The sequence below is a fragment of the Macaca thibetana genome, chromosome 8 (genome assembly GCF_024542745.1).
Source record: "Macaca thibetana thibetana isolate TM-01 chromosome 8, ASM2454274v1, whole genome shotgun sequence".
Taxonomy (NCBI): Eukaryota; Metazoa; Chordata; class Mammalia; order Primates; family Cercopithecidae; genus Macaca; species Macaca thibetana.
Window position 1 is genome coordinate 115,193,239 of NC_065585.1, and position 27,828 is coordinate 115,221,066.

Sequence of the window (27,828 nt, forward strand, 5' to 3'; positions counted from 1 at the left end):
CTGGTTGGATTTGGCTGGCAGACACCAGGCTGGAGTTTGAAAGCGGGGAGCAGAGAGAAGTGGGGGTATTGAATCCTGGCTCCCACAGTGTATGAGTAAATGGCTGTATTTCTCTGCTGAAAGCAATGGAGAGCTAGAGTCCTTGTGGGTCCAGGAACTCCCTTACCCCTACCAGGGCTCTCCGGCTCCCAACAGAGCGCCTTTCCATCCCTTGCTGATCTACTATACCTGCCCACTCATGTAGACGGTTAACTCTCCCTGACAGACTCGGTTTGGGTTGCCTTGTGTTTCTCGGCTGGACTCTGACAGTGACATACCCTAACGTGTGAAGCTGGAGATAAAAGTGGCATCAGCAGGTTTTTCTCTGCCCTCCTCCTTGCTGTGTGTCCCAGTCCACTGGACCCAAACCAGCAGGATCTGTACCACCTGGAGCTTGGTAAAAAGGCAGATTTCTACCATCTGAAACGGGGTGGCGCCAGCAGCCTGCCTCTGCGGTGCTGATGCCCGCAGGGGTTTGGAGAGCCCCGCCCTCTCTCTGGCCCGTCTATTCACACAGCCATGTGCATTCATTCGCCCACCGGCTGCACTTGGATCTGGGCACTGTGCCATCGGGGTGCACCTTGCCCATTCTTTTTTTTTTTTTTTTTTTTTTTTTTTTTGAGACAGGAGTCTCGCTCTGTCTCCCAGGCTGGAGTGCAATGACGCGATCTTGGCTCACTGCAACCTCTGCCTCCCAGGTTCAAGCGATTCTTCTGCCTCAGCCTCCTGAGTAGCTGGGATTACAGACAAGTGCCACCATGCTTGGCTAATTTCGCCATGTTGGCCAGGCTGGTCTTGAACTCCTGACCTCATGATCCACCCACCTCAGCCTCCGAAAGTGCTGGGATTACAGGCGTGAGCCACTGCGCCCAGCCTGCCCATCCTCCTTTCTACACAGCAGAGCCATGCACTTTTTACCTCTGCCTCCTGGGAGCCGCAGCGCTGGTTTGTGTGCAGAGTCTGCTTCTGTCACTTCACTTAAAAACGGCAAACCAATTTATTAACCATTTGCTCAGTAGAAGTTTAATGGAGAAATCGTTGTTTAAAACAATCAGTCGGAAAGAACAGCTCTTTTACAAACAAGTTATGGCAGTGGCGAGTCAAAACCCCAGGTTCAATTTCCTGTTCCTTTCACCTGCCCCTAGAAGGGGGAAGAGGCAGGTGAGCAGGAGAGATGGGGCCATTGAAATGGTAGCTAGAGGAATTACAAAAATACACTCTGATGTAGCAACAGGGTTGTGGTGAAACATGCCGGGGGCTGGGGAGGAACAATCGGGGAGGTTCTGGAGGCCACGAAGCCTGCAAGATCTGCAGACAGACGCTCAGTGCCTTGGGGAAGAAGGAATCCTGATTCCCAGGCGGCAGGTCTGGGGCTGGACACATGCTGTTTGGGGGATCACCTGGACGCCTGGGGAGACAGAAATGATTAAAAAATGGCAAACCTGATGGTTTTTCTCACCCTTTTCTATTCCCCCTAGAGACGGAAGCAGTGAAAGGGAGGCAAGGAAAAGCTATCAACCCAAAGAAATCGTTCCTAGCGTAGCCCGAGGGGTCCTCAGCTCCTCCACATATCTGCTCCCCCAGACCCGGGTCTACTGGCCAGACTAATAGACTAAAGGGGAGGTCTGTGGGCTGTGACTTGATAGGCACAGCGGCAAGCCGCCTCCTGGGGAACAGTTCTCCCTGGTATTTGGAGCCCATGTGAAATAGTGCCCTTGTTTTACAGTTCTTTTGTTTGCAAGTGCTCTTTGAGCCGGAAGGCACTGATACCTGACCAAGAATGAATGTGCTCAGTTTCCATTGCCTAGAAGGGTCAAAGCCTGAGGGTAGCAGAAAAGAGGAAGGCAGTATAGGGTCAGAGGAAAGGCAGGCAGACCCCCAAGACCAGCTGTGACAAGTTCTGTCTAGAGGTGGGCCTGCACCCCGACAGCTTTCCTTCCTAGGACATCATTACACTTTCTGAATAGGGTTTTTTGTTGTTGTTGTTTGTTTGTTTTTTTGAGATGGAGTTTCGCTCTTGTCCAGGCTGGAGTATAACGTACACTATCTCAGCTCACTGCAACCTCCGCCTCCTGGGTTCAAGTGATTCTCCTGCCTCAGTCTCCCAAGTAGCTGGGACTACAGGCGCCCACCATGACGCCCGGCTAAGTTTTGTAGTTTTAGTAGAGACGGGGTTTCACCATGTTGGCCAGGCTGGTCTCAAACTTCTGACCTCAGGTGATCCACCAGCCTCAGCCTCCTAAAGTGTTGGGATTACAGGCAAGAGCTACCACGCCCGGCCCTGAATAGGGTTCTTTATCCCATTCCAGTGTAAGGTAGCCCCACTTCTTCCCAGCCTTCTCCATGTCGATTAGTATTAGATATCTTAGAAGTCAAGGACAGCATTGGTAACGAGTCCCCCAAGATGGAGACATCTCCATCGTGTAGGGCAGGTTGGGGTGTGTGTATGTGGATGAAAATAGGGTTGAAGTCAGCTGTTATAGACTCATAAATACCCATATTGGAACTCACCAACTGTGCATGTTGGGGGAAAAGAAACAGAGAGATGGTTGCAGAAGGAGAAAGGAGAGTCATCAATAATACCCAAATGTGCTGGTTAATGTTTCCGGTTTCCATCCAGAACTTGACATCTGAGCAGAGCCACAGACTGAAGTTCCTTACCGGCTTTGTTTCAGTGCCTCTCAGTTGGAAGCATAACAGAAGATTAGAAAAACCAATTGCCCGGATACAGGCTCGAATCATTTTTTAAAAAATAAATGGATTCCTGTTAATGGGCCTGATTTTCAACTGGGTTTAGGTAAAGAACATTGCCATCGTTCAGAATTAGACATGAGCTTCAGTGTCCCTGAAGAGCCACTTGAAAGAAGAATGCCTTTAAGATTTGAAAGAATTCAACCCATGCTACTTCTGAATGATTTGCTGTTAGGTGCTGTGCAGATATGTGTTAGAAAGAAATAGGAGGCTTGTGAAGGATCCAAGAGTATGACTTCAGAAGCAGTGCAGGTTAATTTGGGGCCTTTGGAGATGAGTCATCCTGCTAAAATAAACACATCAGCTTTCTCTTCACAACTTAATACATGTGTCCATATTTGGTAGCAGGCCTGTGGTGAACATGCCGGCCTACCTGGAAAGGGGCCGTCTCCATGCTAAAGTGTGGGCACCAAACATTAGCATATGCACTAATATATCATCAAGGAAGGTTATTAGTGACACCGCTACCTCTGACAGTATGGGACGCAACATAAAACAGCACATGCAGATATTTTTTCTCTTATGCTCGGACTCAGGGAAAAGCCCCACTTGGGTAATGTTTTGGGGTGATTGTGAGGAACTGACTGGTTGTGTTAGGGCAATGATAAAATTTGGAAGTTTGTCCTCTTCCAATTTCATGTTGAGATGTGATCCCCAATGTTGGAGGTGGGCCTAGTGGGCGGTGTTTGGGTCATGGGGGTGGATCCTTCAGGAATGCCTTGGTGCCCACCCCGTGGTAATGAGTTCGTGGGAGATCTGGTTGTTAAAGAGGCTGGGACCTCCTCTTTTCTCTCTCTTGCCCCCTCTTGCCATGTGGCACGCCATCTCCCCTTGCCTTCTGCCATGAGTAAAAGCTCCCTGAGGGCCTCACCGGAAGCAGATGCGGGTGCTGTGCTTCTTGTATAGACTGCAGAACGTGAGCCAAATACACTTTGTTTATAAAGTACCCAGCCTCAGGTATTCCTTCATAGCAATGCAAAATGGATGAATACAGGCAAGTTTCTTAGCTATTTAAGGAGACGTATGAGACTCTGCAGATGATCATATTCCCATATACTAATTAAGGCACATAGCCTTGATGGTTGGGATTTTCCTCAATTTTCAGAAAATTCTACTGTGCTAGGTTGCCAATGCCACTCAAAGTGATGTATTGGTTGATGGCCTAAGGAAAGTTGGGTTTTGAATGACCAGGTAATCAGTTAGAGTCTTTGATGTATATTATTAGACATGTGAATTCGTATAAGTTGCCTGTGGGGGTAGGAACAGAGCAGAAGAAAGAACAAGGAAGAAAGAAGAGAGGAATAAAAGCAAGCAAAAAAACAAAACAAAACAAAAATGGCACGCTGGAAAGAATCGAAATGGAGGAAAGAAGATGAACCCCTTTAGTCCATATTCTAGTAGCTACTAGGTCCATTGGGCCAAATTCTCCACGTCTTGCTCAGTAATGATACCATTGACCACAAGGAATCAGTCCCTCTCTGGCAAGGTAGCAGGATGGACAAATGGCTTGTGGAAGGAGGAAGAGCAGAAACCACAACTCCTGATCTTAACAAGACCTCTTTGGCCAGGTAAAATGGGAAACTTTAATGTTTCCACGGAGCCAGGCACCCTGAGACCTGGGGAAAGGAGAGGGGATAGGTAAGCTGTCTTTGAAGATGAAATAACACCACCATAGCTGTGGTAATCGGACTCTGCTAATGGCTAAGAATAGGTCCTGCTCTCGGTGTTTAGAGACACAATCTCGAGGAAAGGTGAGCTGACTGGTTGCTATGGCAACCGGATGGGCATATTGGTCCACTTAACTGTCCCCATAGTAACTAAGCTCCTGGGGAGTGATAGAGGAATTAGTTATCTTAACATACTACTATTATCCCCATGGTAACCAGTCTCTAGCCAGAAGTGGTCAGCTTCAAGGTGCAATCATAGGAAAATATTTGCTGCCTAGAGAAAGGGTGGGCTGGACTCCTTGAGGGGTGTGTGTGTGTGTGTGTGTGTGTGTGTGTGTGTGTGTGTGTGTGTGTGTGTGTGTGTGTTTGGGGATGAATGTGCTTCTAGGCCTGGGAGCAAGGCTAAGACAGTTGGTGTGTGAGGTCTCTCCTTGCCCCCAGCTTATTGGTGCCCAACTCACTCATGGGTTGCAGTGGCCGGTACAGCTGGGAAGAACGCCCCTTCCAGGCTACACATTACCATTCTGGTGCAGGGTGCGCCGGCGCTGGCTGGACTGCATGCTCAGGACCAAGTACTGCCTCATAAACTCACTGAACCGCTTCTGATTGGCCAACTTCCGGGCCGACTTCCGGGCCCCAGTGAAGCCCCCAAATCTCTTCTGCAGCTGCTTCTGCTCCATCTCACCAGCCTCCTCCATGCCAGGCTCAGGCTCCTCCTGCTCCTGGAACAGGCTCCGGACTCGGGGCATTCGCCGCAGATGCTGCATCTCTGAAGCTCTCGGCTGGTAGAGAGCAGCCGCCACATGCTCTGGGGCGGCAGGGCTGAGCTGCCAAGAGCTCCTAGCCATGACCTTGGTGCATGGAGTCCAGAGGGGGCTGGGGAAGACCTTCTCTTCACACTCGAGGATGCACACCTGCAAAGATACGGGTGGGAGGAGGGGAGAAGGAACAAGAACCTCTGTTAATCCAGGGCGAGGGAGGAGATCCGGCCCAATGCACCAGTGCAAGTGCTTCTGAAGCATCTAGTTTATCAAGTAACGTGCAGCAGTTTTACACAGGTTTTTAGGTTCGTAGAATTTCAGAATTGGAAACAGAGAATCATCTGACCCAGCTCCATCATTTTACAAAGAAATCAGGGCTCAGAGAGGTGAGCGTAACTTACCTCTGGTGTCACAGCACGTTAACATAGGAAGTTAAGACAGGATGAATGCGCCCAACACCACACCCTGTTACATCTTTAGTCGAGTTTTTGGAGCCAAGCACAACTCATGACTGTCACCCATAAAGACTTTTATTTTGTTCTCTCCTCAGGCTTGTGGAAGGTCAGATGGGTTAAAGAAATTGGGGATGTGAAAGTATGTAGTCAAATCTGCAGGTTTATTTTAAGGTCACTGTGTAAAGATCTACCCGGATGTTGTTAATTTTTCATCCCTCGTACAGCAGTCGTCACTATCTGTGTATCATTTATAGCAAATGGGGGTCAAGACCCTGTGGGGTGTAGGCAGACTGTACGTGCGAGGCCGAACCTGTGATCCAGTTTCAGGTTGGAGGAGAGATGCCATCATCAGATGTGAGCCCAGCAGACCTGCCCCGTCCCTGGGAACACTCTGCTCTGCCTCTCCTGCCAACCCTGACTTCTAGCCACCAGCTGGACCGGCCCCCTCTTGGCTGGTTCTGACCTTGGCCCCCCCGTCCCCGCCCCCCCCCCCAAGTTCTTGGTTCTGATTGGGTCTCCTGGAAGCCTCTGCCCCCGGCTTTTCTTCCTATTTACTGTTTTGGCTTCACCCCTAATTTCAGTCCAGGTTTCTGGCCTTAGCCTACTGGAAACCCCTGACCTTGCTGCTGTGAGTCAGTAGGCAGAGCCTCTCATCATAGCATGGAGCTCCTGCCTGGCTTCCAGGGCACCTTCTGGGGCAGAGGCTGCAACTGTCTGGCCTGTATTCACCTCCCCTTCTCCTTATGCACAGAACACTGTTTTATTCCTAAAGGCAACATATATGTTTCCCAAGCTTCCTTGGAGTGATAAGTAGCTGACGACATAAAAATGGAAGTGTAGGCCGGGCGCAGTGGCACACGCCTGTAATCCCAGCATTTTGGGAGGCTGAGGTGGGTGGATCACGAGGTCAGGAGATCAAGACCATCCTGGCTAACATGGTGAAACCCTGTCTCTACTAAAAATACAAAACAAACAAACAAACAAAAAAATTAGCCAGGTGTGGTGGCACGCACCTGTAGTCCCAGCTACTCGGGATGCTGAGGCAGGAGAGTGGCGTGAACCTGGGAGGCGGAGCTTGCAGTGAGTGGAGATTGTGCCACTGCACTCCACTGTGGGTGACAGAGCGAGACTCCATCTCAAAAAAAAAAAAAAAAAAAAAAAAAAGGAAGTGTAATCCCAGCACTTTGGGAGGCTGAAGCGGGCGGATCACTTGAGGCCAGGAGTTTGAGACCAGCCTGGTCAACATAGCAAAAACCAATCTCTGCTAAAAAATACAAAAATTAGATGGGTGTGGTGGTGGGTGCCTATAATCCCAGCTACTGGGGAGGCTGAAGCAAAAGAGTTGCTTGAACCTGGGAGGCGGAGGTCGCGGTGAGCTATCACGTCACTGCACTTCAGCCTGGGTGACAGCGTGAGACTCTGCCAAAAAATAAAATAAAATAAAGAAATAAAAAGAAAAAAAAAAAAAGGAAGTGATCAGGCATCAGGTGGGGTTTTCAAGAAAGTAGGAGGCTGACTTAAGTGGGAAGAACATCCCGTTTTCCTCTTCCTCCAACTTTCTGCTTGGAATGTGGACATTTGGGCTCATATTGTGTTTGCAATCTAGAAACCATGCAGCGACTCAGAGGATGGGAGTCATGGGCTAGAAGCTGCCGACTGGCAGAGAAAAGAGAGGAGACTGGAGCTGCCACTGCAGCCCTGGGCTGTCCCCTCCTCACTCCTTGTGAGGAACTGAATCTATTGATTTCAGCCACTGTCACTTTAGGTGTTTGTTACTAGTGGGTGAATTTCATTCTTATCTGATGCAGTTGTCCTTCTGCTTGGCCTCTCGGTCCCTGTCTCTGAGTGGCACCTCACTTCCCAGCTGACTCAGATTTCAAACTCTGGGCATATCTTTTCCTCCCCTCTCACCGCCCCCATCCTGCCAGTCTACAGTTCTGCCCCTCCTCCCACTCCCTCTACCACCGCCTAAGTGCCTGTTAGGTGAAGTGGGTCCCTAACTGATCTCCGCATCTCTGGTCTTTGCCACTGTCATCAATGTGGTACCTCTCTCAGGATACCCTTCCTGAAGAGTGACTAATCATGTCATTACCTTGCCCACAGCTGTCTAATTGTTTATTGTGTCCATAAAACAGCTCCAAACTCTTGAGCAGAGCATTCAAATCCCTCTACCACCTGGTCCAGCCCACCATCTAGGTCTTATTTCCGAGTCTTCATCACATGCCCCTTGAGGCCTGTAAGGCTGTTCCTAGTGCCTTAAACCCCTCAAAGCTCCTCACAGCCGCATGCCTTTCTCTCTGTCCCTCGAATGCAATGACCTCGTTGAATCCTTCCATCCATTCTTTGGGACCCAGACAAGCTCCAGTGCTGCCCCTGTCTGATACCTTCTAGTTCTCTGGCAAGAATTGCTCTCTCCTGCCTCTGTCTTCCCACAGAACTTTGTATTCCTCTTGTGGAAATCTTAATGCTTTACGTCATCAAATTGCAATACCTTCTAAGGCAGAATATGACAAGTTAGGGACCACATCTTACTCATGTTTGAATCCCTTGGAGGAATCTTCTCCTTCCGGTAAAGACTAGGGTTTCGGTAGAGGTTTGTCGAACTGGGCTGAATTAATCAAGAAGTCACTTTATATTTAGGTAAGAGTATAAAAGAAGGGAATGAAAAGAGGTGAGAAAGAGTCCCTGGAAGAACAGGGGTCGCAGCTAGTTGCAACCAGGACTGGAATGCCCCTAGTGCTTAGCATGCACACTGGTACAGCAGCACCTGTCACCCTGCTGCCACCCTTTGCTTATCTGATTCCTCATCTGTCCCATTAGTCCAGGACTCCAGGATTCTTTTATTCTTTTTTTTTTTTTTTCTTTTGGAGACAGAGCCCACACCTGGTCTAAAGGGTCCCACACCTGGATGTGAGTCCCAATCATCTGCAGAGCTTTTAAAAACAGAATTTTGGCTGGGCGTGATGGCTCATGCCTGTAATCCCAGCACTTTGGGAGGCTGAGGCGGGCGGAGCATCTGAGGTTGGGAGTTTGAGACCAGCCAGACCAACATGGAGAGACCCCATCTGTACTAAAAATACAAAAAATTAGCCAGGCATGGTGGCGCATGCCTGTAATCCCGGCTACTCGGGAGGCTGAGGCAGGAGAATCGCTTCAACCTGGGAGGCGGAAGTTGTGGTGAGCCGAGATTGTGCCACTGCACTCCAGCCTGGGCAATAAAAGTGAAACTCTGACTGAGAAAACAAAAAAACAGAACTTCAAGACTCAACTCAATCTCTGAAGAACAGAACCAGGGATTAAAACTTATCTTTACAAAGGAATTAAAAACTTAATTTTACAAAGGTCAGGTAATTCCAATATTTGCCTGGGTTTGCAAATCATGAATATAATTCGATCTTTGCATTTTATGATGCGGTTCAGTAATGTGTCCAAAACAACACGGTTAGATAACAGTATAACCTGAACAAGAACTCAAGGATGCCTTGCGGCCCAGTCCGAGACATCTACTCAGCTACCTCTGTGTGCTTGCAATATGAATTGTGGCAATCAATGCAAGAAAAAGGATTCGATGAGACCAAGAGCTGAGGTTTGGATGGAAGTATTGCCCGTATTCCAATGGACTGGAGGGGACAGACAGGGAATGGGTCTGACGGGAGTGTTCCTTTCCTTCCCTGGTAGGGTTTCCAAGAAGCAACCTGTCCAAGTCCACCTATTAGTCACAGGAGGTGACATTGGCCCCTAGTGATGCTCAAGCCATGGTTTTTCTGAGCATGCCTTTTTCATTTAGCTTTTACTCAGAGATACTTAACACATGCAACCTAGTTGCTGACAGAATGACCTCAGTAGGGAGATGCAGGGAACTACTTTTTCACACTTGCAATGTAACTGATTATAAAAAATTAAGGCAGCCCTCCCTTCCATAGATAGGGAGGGCTGCCTTAAGAACAATGGAATTGCAAACTTCTGGAGTATTCTATAAGAATTGTTACTGTGCTGGGCATGGTGGCTCCCGCCTATAATCCCAGTACTTTAGGAGGCCAAGGAGGGAAGCTCCTTTGAGCCCAGGAGTTTGAGAGCAGCCTGGGCAACATAGGGAGACCTCATCTCTACAAAAATAAAAATGTTAGTGGGGTGTGGTACATGCCTGCAGTTCCAGCTACTTGGGAGGCCGAGGTGGGAGGATTGCTTGGGCCTGGGAGGTCAAGGCCGCAATGAGCTGAGATTGCTCTACTGCACTCCAGCCTTGGTGACAGAGCGGGACTCTGTCTCAAAGAAAAAAAAATGCTACTGGAGCTTGTTAGAATGCAAATTTGTAACCTACAGCATTGGATATTCTGACCCACTAAGTCAAGGTCAGAAGGGTGACCTTGTCTTAAATTGCATTAAGAGATTTAGAGACAAAAATTAAGGCAACCAGTCCCCAAGAAAGAGCGTGGGGAAATTTAATTTAAACTCCCTAAAATTTGGCCTGGTGCAGTGGCTCACACCTGTAATCCCAGCACTTTGGGAGGCTGAGGTGGGGCCCATAAACTTGTATTTTTAGCAACAGCCCAGGTGATTCTGAGGCTGGATGATATCTGGAGAAATCCTGCTTTGAAACTTGCTCTGAGGAGGAAGAAACCATTACAGAACATGGTGGTTAAAGACTCCTACAGAGGGTGGCTCAAGCCTGTAAACCCAGCACTTTGGGAGGCCGAGACGGGCGGATCACGAGGTCAGGAGATCGAGACCATCCTGGCGAACACCGTGAAACCCCGTCTCTACTAAAAAATACAAAAAAATTGCCAGGCGAGGTGGCGGGCGCCTGTAGTCCCAGCTACTCGGGAAGGCTGAGGCAGGAGAATGGCGTAAACCCGGGAGGCGGAGCTTGCAGTGAGCTGAGATCCGGCCACTGCACTCCAGCCCGGGCGACAGAGCGAGACTCCGTCTCAAAAAAAAAAAAAAAAAAAAAAAAAAAAAGACTCCTACAGAGAGAGAGTCACTTGGGTCTGTACTTAGCCTGCTCCTGAAATACTTGGAAGAAAAGCAGCTAGAATCAATGTGTAGTATATTCTTTCAGATCAGAATCCTGTTGAGTTAGTACTCTACAGGAGTGGATCTCAACTGGGAGTGATTTTGCCTGCCAAGGGGCCATTTGGCAATCTCTGGAGACATTGTTGGTTGTCAGAACTGGGGTGTGTGTGTGTGTGTGTGTGTGTGTGTGTGTCTGTGTGTTACTGGCACCTAGAGGCCAGGGATGCCAGTAAACATCCTAAAGTGCCCAGGACATCCCCCACAACAAATAATTCCCCAGCAAAAGTGCCCATAGTGGCAAGTTTGAGAAACTCTGCTCTGCAAAGTCAACAGGGATGCAGAGAAGTGTGGCTAGCACTGGGAAAGCCATCGAAGGGTAGAGTGGGGGAGCTGGATCTGACCTTTCAGCATGCTTGGTCCAATCCTTGCAGAATAGGAGCCCCAAACTGCTTGTTGAATTGTTCTGCTCTGTCAGTTTACAGAAACAGGTGGAAGAGTTGTTAAACCTGGAGGTACTTAGATCTTCTGTGAGCCCCTGGGTTTCTAAGCCCAGATGGTAATTAGATTTTGTGTCAGTCAGGGAAAATGAAATTCTGTGATCAAACCAGATGCCACAGTCCAAACCCAGACTTGATGCACTGTTAGATAAATTAGATGCTAACAAAATCATCTCAACTCTTGATTTAGGAGAGGGTTTTGGGCAAATAGGAGGAAGGCAAATTCACAACAGCATTTGTAGCACCAGATGGGCATAGGAACTTAATTCCCGACCCTCTGGTGTGGGAAACTCACCAGCCTTTTTCCAGAGATGGGTTAATGGCTTATTAAGTGAGCTGGACACGTGTTGGCAGCCCACGCTGATGGCATTACTATATTAAGCCAGAATGCATATGGGCATCTGGAGTCTCATATGGCTGCCAAATTGATCCATAAAGCTGGGCTTATGGGGAAAGTGAGCAAATGGCCATTTGGGTGTCTGGGCTCAAAGATTAGGGTACAAAGTGGGAAACAGGCACATGAACCCATTGGGGATAAAAGGAGCAGCTCACAAAGGCGGTCAAGTTTCTGCCACTAGAGAGTCACACCACTTCTGACCAAGAGACATTTGGGAGCTATTTGCTTTCTAAGGTCCTGCTAGAATATCTGAGGACAAATACAGAAGATGAACAGCACAGAAGACAAACATATAAGGAACTCCTACTGCAAGTCACCTCATTAGAATTTTCATTCCATGAAGATAGAAAGAACTACCAAAAGGTAGTTTGTTTAGAAATAGATTTTAGGGAATTTTATTGATTGATTGAGACAGAATCTCACTTTGTCCCCCAGGCTGGAGTGCAGTAGCATGATCTCAGCTCACTGCAACCTCTGCCTCTCGGGTTTAAGTGATTCTTCTGCCTCAGCCTCCTGAGTAGCTGGTATTACAGGCATGCACCACCATGCCCAGCCAATTTTTGTATTTTTAGTAGAGACAGCTTTTCGCCTTTTTGGCCAGACTGGTCTCGAACTCCTGGCCTCAAGTGATCCACCTGCCTCGCCTCCCAAAATGCTGGGATTACAGGTGTGAGCCACTGCACCAGGCCAAATTTTAGGGAGTTTAAAATAAATTTCCCCACACTCTTTCTTGGGGACTGGTTGCCTTAGTTTTTGTCTCTAAAACAACTCAGTGAATCCAGTCTTTTCTCCTTGAGCTGATAAAGTAAGTACCATTCACAATTAGGTTAAAGGCCAGGACGTTGCAGTGGGTTTGGGTGTGAGTCATTTACCAACCAAAATTATAGTCTAACAACAAGCAGCCATACTTCAATAGTCTACTAGGAGCAGAAATAAAAAGTTTCTTGATGAAGCTGAGGATCCAGAGGACCCTGGGAAGAGCTTGGTGGAGGGACTGGGGAAGGGACCCTTGCTGAAATATGAGTCCCCCTGTCATTCACAGGATGGACATAGCCAAGGCCTGCCAGATTTGGAAATGGGATTTGAGTATCTACTTTCTAGGCATTTTGTTAAACTTAAACATAGGTTAAAAGTGAATACAAACTAGAAACAAAAACAAGCAGGCAGCCGCATCCTCCGGGGGGTTAGCAAGCACTGTGAAGGTGTTAGTCCTCCATTGTGAGGCTTTTACGGTCCATTTTCTGACTTGTTTCAAAGAAGTAAAGCTGAGAATGTTGTCTAGACCCCAGATATTTAAGATGCTATGGAGAGATGCAGACATGCTCCAAATTTTTGACTCTCTGAAAGATGCAAACGTAAAACCTTTACAGAGACTGCAGCAGATGTGCGTATTAGAAGACTAATGGTCTTAGAATCTTCCAGTTTCCGCGGGATGGGATGTGTTTATTGAGCTATGCTCTGTGCCACACACTGTGCTGCATGCTGGGATACCCAGCTCCATCAGTAAAGAAAGCTCACTCCATATGGGGAGAGAGAGTCCTGCAGATACAACTAACAATCAGAACACGAGGAAGGAGGGCCCACTCCACTGGGGTGGGCGGAGAATCAGTGCAGTGTTCTCTTACCAGGGGACACTTAATCTGGGATTTGAAGTGCAAGTGGGATTTATGGATGGGGGAGGAGGCCGAGGCAGGCACGATGGCAGGGCAGGAAGAGAAGGCAGGATTTCTGGGAACTATGGAAAGTGATCGGGTCTGGAGCCCAGGAGAGAGGAGGTCAGGAGGGTGCCTCTAGGAGTTTTCTGCAGCCTAGGAGGAGCAGAAGGCCTGGGATGTATGGGTGGGTTCTCAGAGGGAGGTGAAAAGCAGAGAATCTTGGTGATCCTTTATGTGTAGGGGGTGGGGAGAGGACAAGGAACCAACACAGTAGCCAGAGTGGGGAAGAGAATGAGGCACATGGACGGAGGGAGGGCTGGGGTTCCTGAAAGAGGGAATCGTCAGCAGGATAGGAGCTCAGAGAGAAACATGGTGGATGAATAAGAGGAGACATTTACTGTAACCACGTAACTGAGGGCCAACTGTAGACTATATTTATGGAAAGTAATAATATTAATAGCATGGGAAATTGATCCTGGTGTAATATAGTAAGTGAATTGGTTAACTGGAGATGCCCTGGGTAGTTATGACTGGTTGGAAAATGGGCTTGAAAACCACTGAGCCCAAGAGCTTGGTGCTTTGGGTCTGCTGGATTTTTATCTCCTCCTCTGTTATCTGGAGGTGGGAGACACCAGGGTGTGTTAGCCCCCCTGCAAATACTCGGTTCTACATTTGTACGTTTGCCTTAAGGAACTGTGGTGCTTCCGGTTGTTTTGAAAGGCTAAGGGGTTTAAAAGATGGCATCTTTTGAAGGAAGTTATTTGACTATAAAGTAAAAAACAATTGAGCTATGCTGGATTTAATAGGAGAGGAGTAACTATGTGGACTGAAATGTAGATAGTTGACAAAGCAGTTTATTTAATGAAGAAAAATTTAATACTGGATTTGCACCTGAAGTTGGAAATTTAAAATATAAGACAGCATTTTGGTACTAAGGGGTTCACTGTTGAATTATCTGCAATATCTAAAATAAAAGGCACATACATGTTCAATCGTTAGACAAATTACACGGTCCTTCTGTATCCACAGGGGATTGGTTTCAGGATACTAAATCTACAGATGCTCAAGTCCCTTATATAAAATGACTATGCGGCCGGGCACGGTGGCTCATGCCTGTAATCCCAGCACTTTGGGAGGACGAGGTAGGTGGATCACTTGAGGTCAGGAGTTCAAGACCAGCCTGGCCAACATGGTGAAACTCATCTCTACTTAAAATACAAAAAATAGTGGGGCGTGGTGGTGGGTGCCTATAATCCCAGCTACTTGGGAGGCTGAGGCAGAAGAATTGCTTGAACCTGGGAGGTGGAGCTTGCAGTGAGCTGAGATCGTGCCACTGCACTCCAGCCTGGGTGACAGAGTGAGACTCTGTCTCAAAAAACCAAAATAAAAATAAAAAATAAATAAAATGGCTATGCACATCCTCCTGTATACTTTAAATCATCTCTGGATTACTTATATTACTTAATATAATGTAAATGCTGTGTAAATAGTTGTTATGCTGTATTACTTTATTTGTATTATTTTTATTGATATATTATTATTATTTTTTCTGAATATTTTCTATCCATGGTTAGTTGAATCCTTGAATGTGAAACCTGTAGATACCGAGGGCCAACTGTAGACTATATTCATGGAAAGAAATAATAACATGGGAAATTTATTCTGGTATAATATAATAAGTGGAAAAAAGTAAAGACAGGTGTAATTTCTCTTTCTCTGACTTTCTCTGACTGGTGTAATTAAGGGTGATTTAAATTTCTCTTTTTTTATACTTTTCTGAATTTGCCACACTCTCTGAAATAAGTAACGTTATTTTAATCCTGGGAACGACCTGGCATCACAGGCAGGGCTCTTCCTGCAGCTGGTATGGTGGAAAGATCGCAAGGTTCTGGGTCGGAAGAGCAGCTCCTGTCTGCATCTGTTTCCTATGGGCCATGTGATGCTGGGCAAGTGCTGTGAGCTGTGGGAGAGGCCTTGGCTTCTCACTCAGAGTCTGCTCCGGAGTAGGGAGGGAGGAGGTAGTCAGGGAGGGGGACAGCCTCTCTGCCTTGCCTTGGGGACCTACCTCCAGGTTGAAGCTGTCCAGGGCTGGGCGGAGCTTCTCCTGGCATGTGAGACAGTCCCTCTGACAACTGCTGAACACACTGGAGAAGAGGCTGAGCAGCAGCAGGTCACAAACCAGGACTTTCATGGTGCAGGAGCAGGAAGCAGGTGCTGGAACATACAGGAAGCATGGCAGTGAGTACAGCCATTCTCGGGGGGCTGCTTAGGGCCGGAGACCCTAACCCAGAGGATGCAGGAAAGACACTCCTCTGCTGTCTGTGGCAGGACAGCACTAGGGGCCTGAGATTCACTTTCCAGGGGTGTAAATTGTCAAGGTCATAGGCAACCCGGCCCGATCCCCTAGACTCAGTGTTCACGCACAGGCTTGCTAGTGTCTGGGTTCTTGGGTTGGTCCTGGGTGTCAGGACACCCCTGTGATTCCTGCCACCTGCCTGGCCTTGACACCACACAGGCACTTTTGGGAGCAGCTGTGTGGTGGCAGAGAGAGCTTTCTTGGAAGCTGAAGGCATCGCTTTGCAGCTTACCAGCATGTGACATTAAATCAACCTCTTCGAGCCTCAGTTTTCATAGCCCATAAAAGGGGCACAGTGGCACCTGCCTTATCACAGGCCTATTGTGAAGATGAAGTGAGATCTGTAAGGGGAGTTTTGCAAAGTGCTGTGCAAAAGTAAGATGAGTAAAATACGAGATTTATTAATGACTCAAGTGCTTCCTTTCATCCTCCTGACCTTCCCTGCTGCAGCCAGGAATGCCCCCAACCCCCATACCCTGAAATCTCTCTTCCAGGTACTTGCCTCTTATCCCTGCTAGATGTGAGCTAGTGCTATGGTCTATCTCTGTCTCCCTAAAATTCCTATGTTGAAATCCTAACCTCCAAGGTGATAGTATTAAGAGATGGGATCTTTGGGCCAGCCACAGTGGCTCACGCTTATAATCCCAGAACTTTGGGAGGCCAGGGCAGGTGGATCACTAGAGGTCAGAAGTTCAAGGCCAGCCTGGCCAACATCATGGCAAAACCCTGTCTTTACTAAAAATACAAACATATATACATATATATCCAGGTGTGGTGGTACACACCTGTAATCCTAGCTACTTGGGAGGCTGAGGTGAGAGGATTGCTTGAACCCGGGAGGTGGAGGTTGCAGTGAGCCGAGATCGTGCCATTGCATGCCCACCTGGTTGACAGAGTGAGACTGTCTCAAAAAAAAAAAAAAAAAAAAAAAAAAAAAGAGAGAGAGAGATGGAGCTTTTGGGAGGTGATGAGATCATAAGACTAGAGCCCATATGAATGGGATTAGTGCCCTTGTAAAAGAGGCCCCAGCGAACTAGCTAGTCCCATCCACCACTTGAGGACACAGCAAGAAGGCAACAACTAAGAACCAGGAAATAGACCCTCACCAGACAGTAAATCTGCAGACATCTTGATCTCAAACTTCCCAGCCTCCAGTACTGTGAAAAAGAAGTTTCTGTTATTGGCAGGGCACAGTGGCTCATGCCTGTAATCCCAGCACTCTGGGAGGCCGAGGCAGGTGGATCACTAGAGGTCAGGAGTTCGATACCAGCCTGGCCAACATGGAGAAACCCCATCTCTACTAAAAATACAAAAAGTAGCCAGAAATTGCTTGAACCCAGGAGGCGGAGGTTGCAGTGGGCCAAGATCACGCCACTGCACTCCAGCCTGGGTGACAGAGCAAGACTCCATCTCAAAAAAAAAAAAAAAAAAAAAAAAAAAAACCAGTAATTTCTGTTGTTTATAAGCCACCCAATCTACGCTCTTTTGTTACAGTCACCTGGACAGACTAAGACAGTTGGCTTTCTGAGCACAGGGCCATGTTATTCACCTTGGCATTCCAGGCCAAGCACAGGTCCTGGCATGTGGAACTCGCTATTTAAAATTGAACAAAGAAACTATTCTAAGATAGTAGCTCCAAGGATTGGTCGATTGGATCAGTGGTTTGCAATCTTATGTAGGATTGCCTGAAAGGTGTGCAGTTTTCACTGTTTCTCCTTGAAACTTATCTTTTGATCAAGCCTTCTGAATCTGAAAGATGCTTTCCTGGACTGTATCGTTTTGGGTCCCTGTAGAACCATCTTTAGGTGTAGGATTAAATGGAAAGGGAACAAAGAACTTTCTAGAAATGTAAATGTTCTTGATTGAAGTCGCAGGAGTGTATCCATTTGCCAAAACCCATTGAGTTGCAGATTTATATTCTGTGCATTTCACTGTATGCAGTTCCCTTAATGAAGAGTTCAGTGCAGAAAGCCAAAAATGACTGCCTTTATTGCTCTTTCTTCAGTTGATATTGAGGAACTGTAGAAGGTCTTGCTACTCCAATGCACCCTGCAGACCAGCTGGAATCTTGTTAGAAATGCAGATTCTTGGGCCTCACCCCAGAACCACTGAATCAGGATCTGCGTGTCTTTTTGTTTTTGTTTTGAGACAGTCTTGCTCTGTCACCCAGGCTACACAATCTCAGCTCACTGCAACCACCACCTCCCCAGTTCAAGAGGTTCTCGTGCCACAGCCTCCTGAGTAGCTGGGATTACAGGCACATGCCACAATGCCTGACTAATTTTTGTATTTTTAGTAGAGATGGGGTTTCACCATGTTGGCCAGGCTGGTCTCGAATTCCTGACCTCGTGATCTGCCCGCCTCGGCCTCCCAAAGTGCTAGGATTACAGGCACGCACTACCAGGTCCCACTAATTTTTTGGAAGGATCCGCATTTTTAGCAAGATTCCCAGGTGACTTATATCCGTGCCAAAGTTTGGGAAGTGCTGGTATGAAAAGGATGTGAACAAAGGAGGGACCTGCAACTGAGCCCACCCCAGTTCTTCTTCTTGTGCATCATCAAAGCATTTCATACCCAGAGGATGACGGTAAGTATGGGATGCTCAATAAGTGTTTGTTAAATCAATGAGTTGAATTTTTGTTTGTTTGAGATGGTCTCGCTCTGTTGTCCAGGCTGGTATGCAGTGGTGCAATCACGGCTCACTGCAGCCTTGAACTCCTGGACTCAAGTGATCCTCCCACCTCAGCCTCCCAAGTAGCTGGGAGGATTGTTTGAGCCCAGGATGCCTGGTTAGTTTTTAAATTTTTAGCAGAAATGAGGTCTCGCCATGTTGTCCAGGCTAGTCTTGAACTCCTGACCTCAAGTGTTCCTCCCACCTTAGCCTCCCAAAGTGTTGGGATTACAGGCATAAGTCACTGCACCTGACCAATTAATTCACATTTGAGATGGGTTTTGAAACAAATAATGAACACAGTGCCTATATAATAAATGACTGTATCGCAAATGCATTTGAGATTAATTTTTCTTCTTTATCCCAAGGACCAGGGCTTTAGTTGAGATTTATTGCCTGGGTTATTGTAATAGCCTCCTAATTAGTCCACCTAATGTTCTGGCTTCCCCCCAAGCCATCTTCAATCTGATGATGTCACCATTTATTTAAACTAATTTTATAACCTCATTGCTGTCAGGAGGAGCTCCAAGGACTTAGCACCGACCGATTCTTGCCTCATCTCCTAGCACCTAACCTCGCATAGCCTCTAGTCTCCGCCAATCATGTATAGCTCCGAACTGTATCAGGCTCTTCATTTTTTTTTTTGAGACAGAGTCTTACTCTGTCACCCAGGCTGGAGTGCACTGGTGCTATCTCGGCTAACTGCAACCTCTGCCTCCTAAGTTCAAGTGATTCTCATGCCTCAGCCTCCTGAGTAGCAGGATTACAGGTGCCCACCACCACATCCGGCTAATTTTTGTGTTTTTAGTAGAGACGGGGCTTCACCATGTTGGCCAGTCTGGTCTTGAACTCCTCACCTCAAGTGATCTGCCTGCCTTGGCCTCCCAAAGTGCTGGGGTTGCAGACATGAGCCACCATGCCTGGCTTCTTAATGTCTTTTTATCTTGGCACTTGCTCTTCCCTCTGCCCGGAATATCCTTCTCCAACTCATCCTTCACACACACCTCTAGCATCATCCCTTCTGGGAAGCCATGTCCACCCCATGGTCTGAGTTAGATCAGTCTCCTCTGCTGCCCTGGCATCTGGAAGAGCACATCATAGTGGGAGGTCAGCGAGCCTCAGGGGCTCCATCCATCAACACCGGCGCAACAGACGCAGGCTGCAGAGTGGCGGTGATGTGTGCTTTCTCATCTGCTAATGACTACAGACTGCCTGCTTCCCACCGCAGCTCTGCGGCTTGCTAGCTGTATTTGACCTCTCATTTCCTCATCTGCACAAATGGGATGAAATTAGTACCTGTCTCAGAGGATGATTAGTGGGTTAATGTTTGTAAGCAATTAAAATAGCACTGAAAGGCAATAAGCATATATACGAGAAGGAAAGAACCCGGCATGCAGCATTCACTCTAACACTGTTTTTTTGGTTTTTTTGGAGATGGTGTTTCACTCAGTTGCCCAGGCTGGAGTGCAGTGGCACAACCTTGGCTCACCGCAACCTCCACCTCCCAGGTTCAAGCAATTGTCTTGCCTCAGCCTCCTGAGTAGCTGGGACTACAGGAGTTCACCACCACGCCCAGTTAATTTGTGTAACATTAGTAGAGGTGGGGTTCACCATGTTGGCCAAGCTGGTCTCGAACTCCTGACCTCAGGTGATCCACCCACTTCGGCCTCCCAAAGTGCTGGGATTACAGAAATGTGCCACCGTGTCTAGCCTTACGTTTCTCATTCTACGAAATTTCTGTCTTTCTAGATATTTTTGTAGTGTTCCAAACAGCGTGGTTGTGCCCTCTGCAACCACATGGTGGCAGTGGCTATACGTCGCAGAAGAAATGGAAGGTAGGAGAAAAGGAGCTGTTTCCTTTCCTTCCTAATATGAGGTTGTAATACAGAATGTGTGCATCAGCTGAGCTGACAAGCTGTGACAGATGTTAGCGAAATGCTCTCTGGCTGAGGTTTTTTGTGAACTTCATTAACCGGGGCAATTTGCACATTCAGGAAATGTTGGCTGGTTTGACTGATGTTTGCCATCTCAAATTCTGGGTAAATGGGATTTAGAGGCGAGGTGTAAAAGGTAGATGAGCTTCTGGGACACATAGTGCATGCTCCATTTGCAGGTGAAATGTGGGGCCCTACACCTTGGCATTTGGGGAGACGTTGTTGAGTGTCCTTGGCTCTAGCCAAGCCCTCCCTGTGGGTCAGAGGCACATGTACCTTCCGGACTCCAACCTCCCGGCCCTTCTCTGTCTCCCCTCAGTTTTAACAATTGACTCCACTGATTATTCGAGGAGTCATCCACACTCAACGCTATCCATTGCCCCCTGCAATTCACAGAATCCGCAAAATGGAGATGGCCACATAGTTCCCTCCACCCCGCAGGTGGCTTGCAAGCTTTAAAATGAGATGAATGTCAGTGAAAACTCAAAATTATGTAAATATCATTATAAAAGAGACAGCATTCTGTATTTTCTCATACACCTCCCAACACCTACTACAATTGTGTTCTAGGTTAAATCAGATTTTGGACTTTGAAAACTCAGCCGATGTTTTTCATTTGTAAGAAGTCTTGACTATATCTATATGCTGGATGATGCTCTGTATTTAAATGGAGATGAGTACTTAGTTAAATCACGAGTTGTATTTGTGTTTAAACCTTACACTGTGGACCTGTGTGACTGCGGACAAGTCCTGAGATCCTCAGTCTTTTCAGCTGCAAAGTGGGGATAATAACAGGTTTGTTGTTACATTGATGCTGCAATTTTATACTTTGTAACGATGGGACTGTGTGCAAATTATTTCACTTCTGTGAGCCTCAGTCTTCTCAACTGTGAAATGGGAATAGTGACAGGTTGTTGCTATTTTTATACAACCATAGCAGACATCAGTAAATAAAAAGTTACCTGTGTAGGTTGAATTTTATATGGTTGTATTTCACTTGGTGAGCCAAGCTCAGCTAATACTTCTATGTGGCAATACTATATTCTGGGCATCTCATATTGAATAAAGAAATATTGAATTGCCTTTTCTTTTGGCAATGACACCTCATAAATTTAATTGTGCCTTGCTGTTTATAAAAATAAAATACTGGTATGGTTTGGCCTTAATCGATTTGCGTGTAATCTTGCTTCCAAGGGCAATATAATTAGTTGCTTATCTGTTTGGAGAATCACATATGCAGCTTTAGCCGAAGCTCAACCCTAATTAAGTTTTGTCTTATGACCTATGCGAAGGCCTGTAATTTTGATGCTGCCAGCAGAGAAGAGAAGAGGGGACTGGTCTTGCTAGAGGCAGATACACCTCCATCCTTTTCATCACTTTTCATCAACCACATGTACAGAACATTCTTGACAGGTTACCAAAAAATTTTATATTCATATATTATACAACCCTATAATCTAGGGTTAATATCAACCCACCTTTTTAAGATGAACATAAACTCTTAGAGGTTAAGCAATTTGACTAGGATCATCCAGTTTATAAGTAGCAGAGCCAGGACTTAAACTCAGGTGTGTTGACTCCAAATCGTGTGCTCTGGGAAACCATAAACTTTACACACTGTTTCTGCTTTTGGAAGGTTGCCAAATTCTGACGGAATCTCATTGTGGTGGAATCTATTTGCATTTCATAGCAATCATATTACTATGACTTTAGAGCACTATGAGCGAGGCTCTGCGCTAATTGTTATCATCCCCGTTTTATAGTTGAGCAGATTGAGGCTTAAGGAGTCGACATAACTTGAAGTGGCAGAGCTGGGACTCATGTCTGATCCTGCCTGTCAGTGATCCCTGCAGCTGTCTTTGTGTAGGAGAACTCATTCAGGGACTTCCTCTTGTTCTGAACTCTGCACTCCCTCTCTGATGACAACCCTTTGTTTTTTTGTTTTTTTTTTTTTGAGATAGAGTCTTGCTCTGTTGCCCAGGCTGGAGTTTAGTGGTGCTATCTCGGCTCACTGCAACCTCTGCCTCCCGGGTTCAAACGATTCTCCTGCCTCAGCCTCCTGAGTAGCTGGGATTACAGGTGCCCGCCACCATGCCTGGCTAATTTTTTTGTATTTTTAGTAGAGACGGGGTTTCACCATGTTGGTCGGACTGGTCTCGAACTCCTGACCTCAAATTATCCTCCCACCTCAGCCTCCTAAGGTGCTGGGATTACAGGCATGAGCCACTGTGCCCGGGCTGATGACAACCTCTTTATTGTTGCTTCTCCCCGGTTCACGGAGGGATCCTTCATTGCGCACCAGCTGCATGTCCATTGGAAGATAGGTTGGTCTTCCCCATGCCCCATTTCTTAGACCCATTGCAGACAAGACTCCTACAATAGAGCTTGTGCTTATTTACCAGCTATTATGGAGAGAGGCTACTTTGGTTTCTTTTCCTCTTCTGGCTGATACCATTACACTTCAAGTGTCTCTCCTCTGATCTAAATTTCCACCTGGAAAGAGGGGGACGGCATAGAGGAGGTGGAGGAAAGAACAATTGCCCAGCCCAGCACAGGTCAAGCATTCCCTAGGCTGGGGAGAAATGAATGAGCGAGAGCTGTGCTCAGAAACAAGAGTCCTGGCTTCTAGTCCGGCTCTGTCGTTACCTGTGGGATTTTAAGCAAGATCTTTTCTCTCTCTGGGCCTCAGCTTTTCCCTCTATAAGAAGAGGCAGTTAGATGAGATGGTTAATATTCTTTGATTTTATGAATGGCCAGATATTTGTACTTTCCAGGAAGTGAGAAGGGAGGGAAGAAGGGAAGAGGAAAAGGAGATGAAGGCTTCATGGGGAAGTAGCTTCTGGGCAGCATGGGAGGAAAGCCATAGAAAGGATGTGGAGGGGGCAAAAGACACATGTTCAGGGCTGCTGCAGGTGGGAAGGTAGCCCTCAACTCCCATCCTCCTGGTTCTGGGCCACACTCCCACATATACTGGCAACATAATTTAAATAGATTTTGGAAAGCTTTTATTCACTTTTAGCTGGGTGTATTAGGATGCATCTGCAATCCCAGCAACTTAGAATGCTTGAGCCCAGGAGTTTGAGACCAGCTTGGGGAACATAGTGAGACCCCTATCTCTACAAAAAAAAGAAAAAGAAAAAAAGAAAAAAAATTAGGTACGTGTGGTGGTGCAAATCTGTAGTCTTAGCTATTCAGGAGGCTAAGGCAGGAGGATAGCTTGAGCCCAGGAGGTTGAGTCTGAAGTGAGCTGTGATTGTGCCACTGTACTCCAGCCTGGGTGACAGAGTGAGACCCTGTCTGTAAACAACAGTAACAACAACAACAAAAGACCAGCCTGGGCAACACAGCAAGCCCTCCAACTCAAAAAGAAAGAAAGAAAGAAAAGCTTTTATTTACTTTTATGTAATAAAATCATTCAATGTTCTTTTCTAAAATATTGGAATATTGGAAAACACAGATAAACAGCAATGAATCTAGAACAACAATCTTCAAACTTCTTTTTTTTTTTTTTTTTTTTTGAGATGGAGTCTCACTCTGTCGCCCAGGCTGGAGTGCAGTGGTGCGATCTCGGCTCACTGCAACCTCCGCCTCCTGGGTTCACGTCATTCTCCTGCCTCGGCCTCCCGAGTAGCTGGGACTACAGGCACCCATCACCACGCCCGGCTAATTTTTTTGTATTTTTAGTAGAGACGGGGTTTCACCATGTTAGCCAGGATGGTCTCGATCTCCTGACCTGGTGATCTGCCCGCCTTGGCCTCCCAAAGTGCTGGGATTACAGGTGTGAGCCTCCGCGCCCAGTCAAACTTCTTTAAATTTGTACCCCTAGCAGTCGATTTTGAGTACACATTCCTAATTTATTTATAAGTTACATACTTTATAAAATCCACTAAAATGCAAATTAAGAAAGGTAAGATAAAAAAAAAAGTCTCAATTTCCTGAAGCCCGTTGTGAGTTTGGAGGAAGCCAGAGCTCTGGCCGCCCTGTGCTCCTGGCACTTGCTCTGTGCAGCTCCTATCAGGAACTCCACACACGTTCCTTGGCCAAATGAATGAAAGAATGAATGGAGATGGAGGGTCGGGGGAAGATTGCAGGCCAATGTGGAAAGAGGGGAGGTTGGATCTGAGCCATTGTGGGATGGCAGAGCTGGGTGCACGGTGAGGCATGCTATCTACTCCACCTGCTAGGCTGGGCCCGCGGGCTGATGATTTTGTGCTTCTGCAATGTTGAAGCAGCTGCCAGTATTTTGGGGAAAAAAAAAAAACCCACAGGATCATGGAAAATTGAGACTGAAACTAATTGTAGCCTATCCAGGGAGATGCCCAGAAAACTGGCTTGTCCCTGAAATTGATGTGCTCCAAATCTCACGACTAGTTTGTGATTAGATGGAAAGCTTTATGTTCGATTGTGGGATTTAAATAAAGGCGTTTAGAAAATTCAGTTTGCTTCATGATAGCCCAGCAATTCAAGCCACTACCAGTCATTCATTGTCAGGACGGCTCCTGTTTTCTGAGAAGGGTCCGTCCCTTCCTAAGACATCTGAGGAGTAGCTCCACCCAGACCCGGAACGCAAGAGATTTCAAAGCTTCCTTCGTGGGCTTTGGGAGCTGTGGAGCTGGATGGGGAAATGAGGGATCGCTGAACCATGTCAGTGCAAGTAAAGAACGCTCACCTGAAACTTCCCATTCCTACCCGTGTGCATATGTGCGTGTGCGTATTAGCACAAAATAAGCATGCAGACAAGCTTAGCTCACTGCCTGGTGCAGAGTGGGTTTCAAGAAATGTTAATTCCGTGGCCCTCCTTTTGTGTGTTTGACCTGGCTGCTGCCTCCCTCTTCAAAGCTCTTGACCCATCCAGATTCCACCTGCCTTCCCACTTGGTAGAATCCCAGGAATCCCGGGAGGAAGTGCTCCTTCTCCCAAATTCTTCTAGCACTTGCTCTCTGGATTATGCGATTTAGGACTGAATTACACCCAGCTTTGCATGGTCCTCTAATTGTTTCTCATGTTTGTGTCATGTCTCTCCTCTACCCCCGACCCCACTAGGAGTTCACAAGCACCCCTGACCATAACGGGGAGATGAACTGGAGCCAGAATGGCTTGGCTCAGTCCTGACCCTGCCATGTACTGAATAAATCATTTAATCTCTCAGGTTCAGTTTCCCCAGCTGCAACACAGAGATAATGGCACCACCTCACAGGGCTGTTGCTGGGATAATAGTTGTGAAAGCGCCTAAATCGTTGTACAAATGTAAAGTGCTGTTATTATCACCTCCGCTGAATCTAGTAGAGCCCCTGCAAGCCTCCCTGCCTGGTGGAGTGTAGACGATAACTACCTGATTGATTGAATACAGAACAGCTTTGTGACAGCTCCTGTCATAGGCGCCAGGGAGCACAGGTTTGAGCCTAATCCTGCAATCACTCCCTTCATTGACAATGCAAACTCGCCTGCATTTTACAAATCACTAAGTACTCTCAGCCTTCAGCGGATAAAGCAAGGGCTGCCGCCCTGTGGGCAACAAAACCGTGCCCTCAAAACAACCCGAGGCTGCACCACAGCACCCTTGACAGGCAGCACTGGTGGCACATGGAGATATAAAAGCTGCTGCTTTTACTGAGGTGAGGATGGTTGGGGATGGGTTTTCCAGGGACCCTCCTCTGCAGAAGACTCAGCAAGCCCAAAGGAGCACGAATCCTTTTTGTTAAAGGTAACACAGCCTCAGTGGAAGCTTATAGAATATTTCTCTGCCACACTTTACAAATGAGAAAAAAAGAGGGTGCAGGCTGTAGCCACCCACAAGCAGCGAAAAAGAGCAGTATTTGCTTTGGGAGGTTTTGATAAGAAGCCAGGCAGTTACTTTTCCCATCTATGTTGAAAACTCTGGTTTGGGCTTGCTGGCGAATGCCGTGCAAAGCTCATCTTTTGTTAGTCTGCCGAACAATGTTATTGGTTATAATTGGGGCAATTATGGGCTGCTTGAGGAAGCTAAACACAGATGTTTAAGCGCAGGATCAGGGTATTCAAGTCCAAAGCAGTTTGCTTTAAATAGTCCATTTCCCGAATCATCCTGCCTTACTTGAAATTCCCCCAGAACTTGCCCATGTTCAGAGCGAGACTGGGGGAGGAGGGGCTGGGTAGTGAAGCCTGGGGAAGCAAGACCGAGGGAGAGAGATGCACAAAGAGAGGAGGAAGAAAGAAGGTGGCCGAGAGAGCCTCGAGAGTTGGGATGCGGTGACTATGAACGGAGTATTCTGTATGACCTGGGCAAAGACCTTTAGGTGGGGGACATGGGCAGGGGGAGAGAGATGCCAAGCAAGAGAAGAGCCCTCTAAATGAATCAGGTTCTGGGAGACCAAGGTCACGCCCGTAGAAATGCCCTCTGGAATTCACACGCCGTGGCACTCAGCAGTGTGTGTACACAGGTGAAGCACACTCCCCAGGTCTGGCGCTTCCCCATTATTTGTAGCAATTTCTGTTGGGGGCAGAAGGGAGAAGGGCTCCCTGCGGATTAAAAACTCCCATCTGGATGGCATGAAGTTCAGTGATAGGCGGAGAAGCAGCCTGCACACCGCATCGGAGAGGAAAGGAAGCCACGGAGAGAAAACCCTCATGAGGGGGCCAGGGGCTTCCTGGAGGCCGCCCCGTGGAAGGCAAACCCCCTCCCAAGTGCCTGCCCCTCCCCTGACCTCACTCCTCCAGCAGCCTCCTTTCGACACAGAGCAACAACCACGTAGGGGCCACAACTGGGGAAGCAAAACTTTTCCTCATTTCCAAGTTCCCCTCTTTCTGTTTCTGCATCTGTCTGCGGTTAAGAAAGAGCCTTAGCCCTCCCCCGTTCCCCACCATCCAAGCGCTGCAAAGGAGATGAATGAAGAAACCATCTCGCAAGAGGCCAGCAGCATCCACACTGGACAAAGGAGAGAGGCCGAGGAGCCAGACCCCGGTGGCCCTGCCCTCCCGGAGCTCCACGCAGTTAGTCCAGTTAGTCGCGGTCGGGCTGGGGGCCCCGTGCAGTTGCCTACCTGAGAGCTGTCAGTCCCCGGCTCCCTCCGATGGATGTGAGGCTCGGTTCCGCTGTCTCAGCCACACCAGCATATATATCCTCTCCCCCACGCACAGCCCTCCCCTTCCCTGCCCACCTCCATGACACATACACACACTGACCCCCTTCAGCAACCAAAGAGCAGAACCTGCAAGCCTTCTGGCTGCTCCCTTTCCCCGGCTCTGCCATCAGACCTGTGACATCCCCACCTCCCCATCAATCCATTCTCAAGCCTGCTTCACCTGGACTCTGTTCAGCCAGGATCCCACAGCTGCCTTCCCTGTGCTTCCAGAGGCTCTGCGAGGACTGACGGGGAGCTCTGGCAAGTCAGAAAGAAAGCCTCCTGGTGACAGTGACGAGGCAGACCCCAAATCCTGGACTCTCCTTGAGCAACCTTTTTGCCTGAGGAGTGAAGAATAGGAGGCAGGCAGAAGGCAGGGGAGCTCACGCCAGGCTCCCACCGGCACGGAGGAGCCAAGGGCTGAGCTAAGCCAAGCCCCCACCTAATGTCACTGCCCCTAACTAGGCCACTCAAGGGGTGGCTCTACCTGCCCTGGGCCAGGTCAGGAGGCATTTCCACAGGTGCCCACAGC

At 47.7% G+C, this 27,828-nt stretch overlaps 2 protein-coding genes across 4 annotated transcripts in view; one reads left to right on the forward strand and one right to left on the reverse strand.

Moving 5' to 3' along the window:
* Positions 1 to 1,039: 1,039 nt before the first annotated feature.
* Positions 1,040 to 27,486, reverse strand: PNOC (prepronociceptin). 3 transcript variants are annotated; one of them, XM_050802567.1, is made up of 4 exons: positions 27,216 to 27,486; positions 15,301 to 15,449; positions 4,978 to 5,371; positions 1,040 to 1,447 (listed from the first exon to the last, which is right to left on the reverse strand). In XM_050802567.1, exons 2-4 carry the CDS (start codon positions 15,424 to 15,426, stop codon positions 1,362 to 1,364), a joined length of 606 nt encoding a protein of 201 aa, XP_050658524.1. In that variant the 5' UTR covers positions 15,427 to 15,449; positions 27,216 to 27,486; the 3' UTR covers positions 1,040 to 1,361. The 3 variants fall into 3 exon arrangements, with proteins under 3 accessions (XP_050658524.1, XP_050658525.1, XP_050658526.1); XM_050802568.1 differs by lacking the exon at positions 1,040 to 1,447 and having other exon boundaries at positions 4,929 to 5,371; positions 27,216 to 27,333; XM_050802569.1 differs by lacking the exons at positions 1,040 to 1,447; positions 15,301 to 15,449; positions 27,216 to 27,486 and adding an exon at positions 5,620 to 5,772 and having other exon boundaries at positions 4,967 to 5,371.
* CCDC25 (coiled-coil domain containing 25) overlaps positions 1,450 to 27,828 on the forward strand; it is a 614,024-nt gene continuing 587,645 nt past the window's right edge. The window contains exon 1 of the mRNA XM_050802555.1: positions 1,450 to 1,453. The gene's annotated coding sequence lies outside the window, so the exon portion shown is untranslated. The remainder of the gene's footprint in view (positions 1,454 to 27,828) is intronic.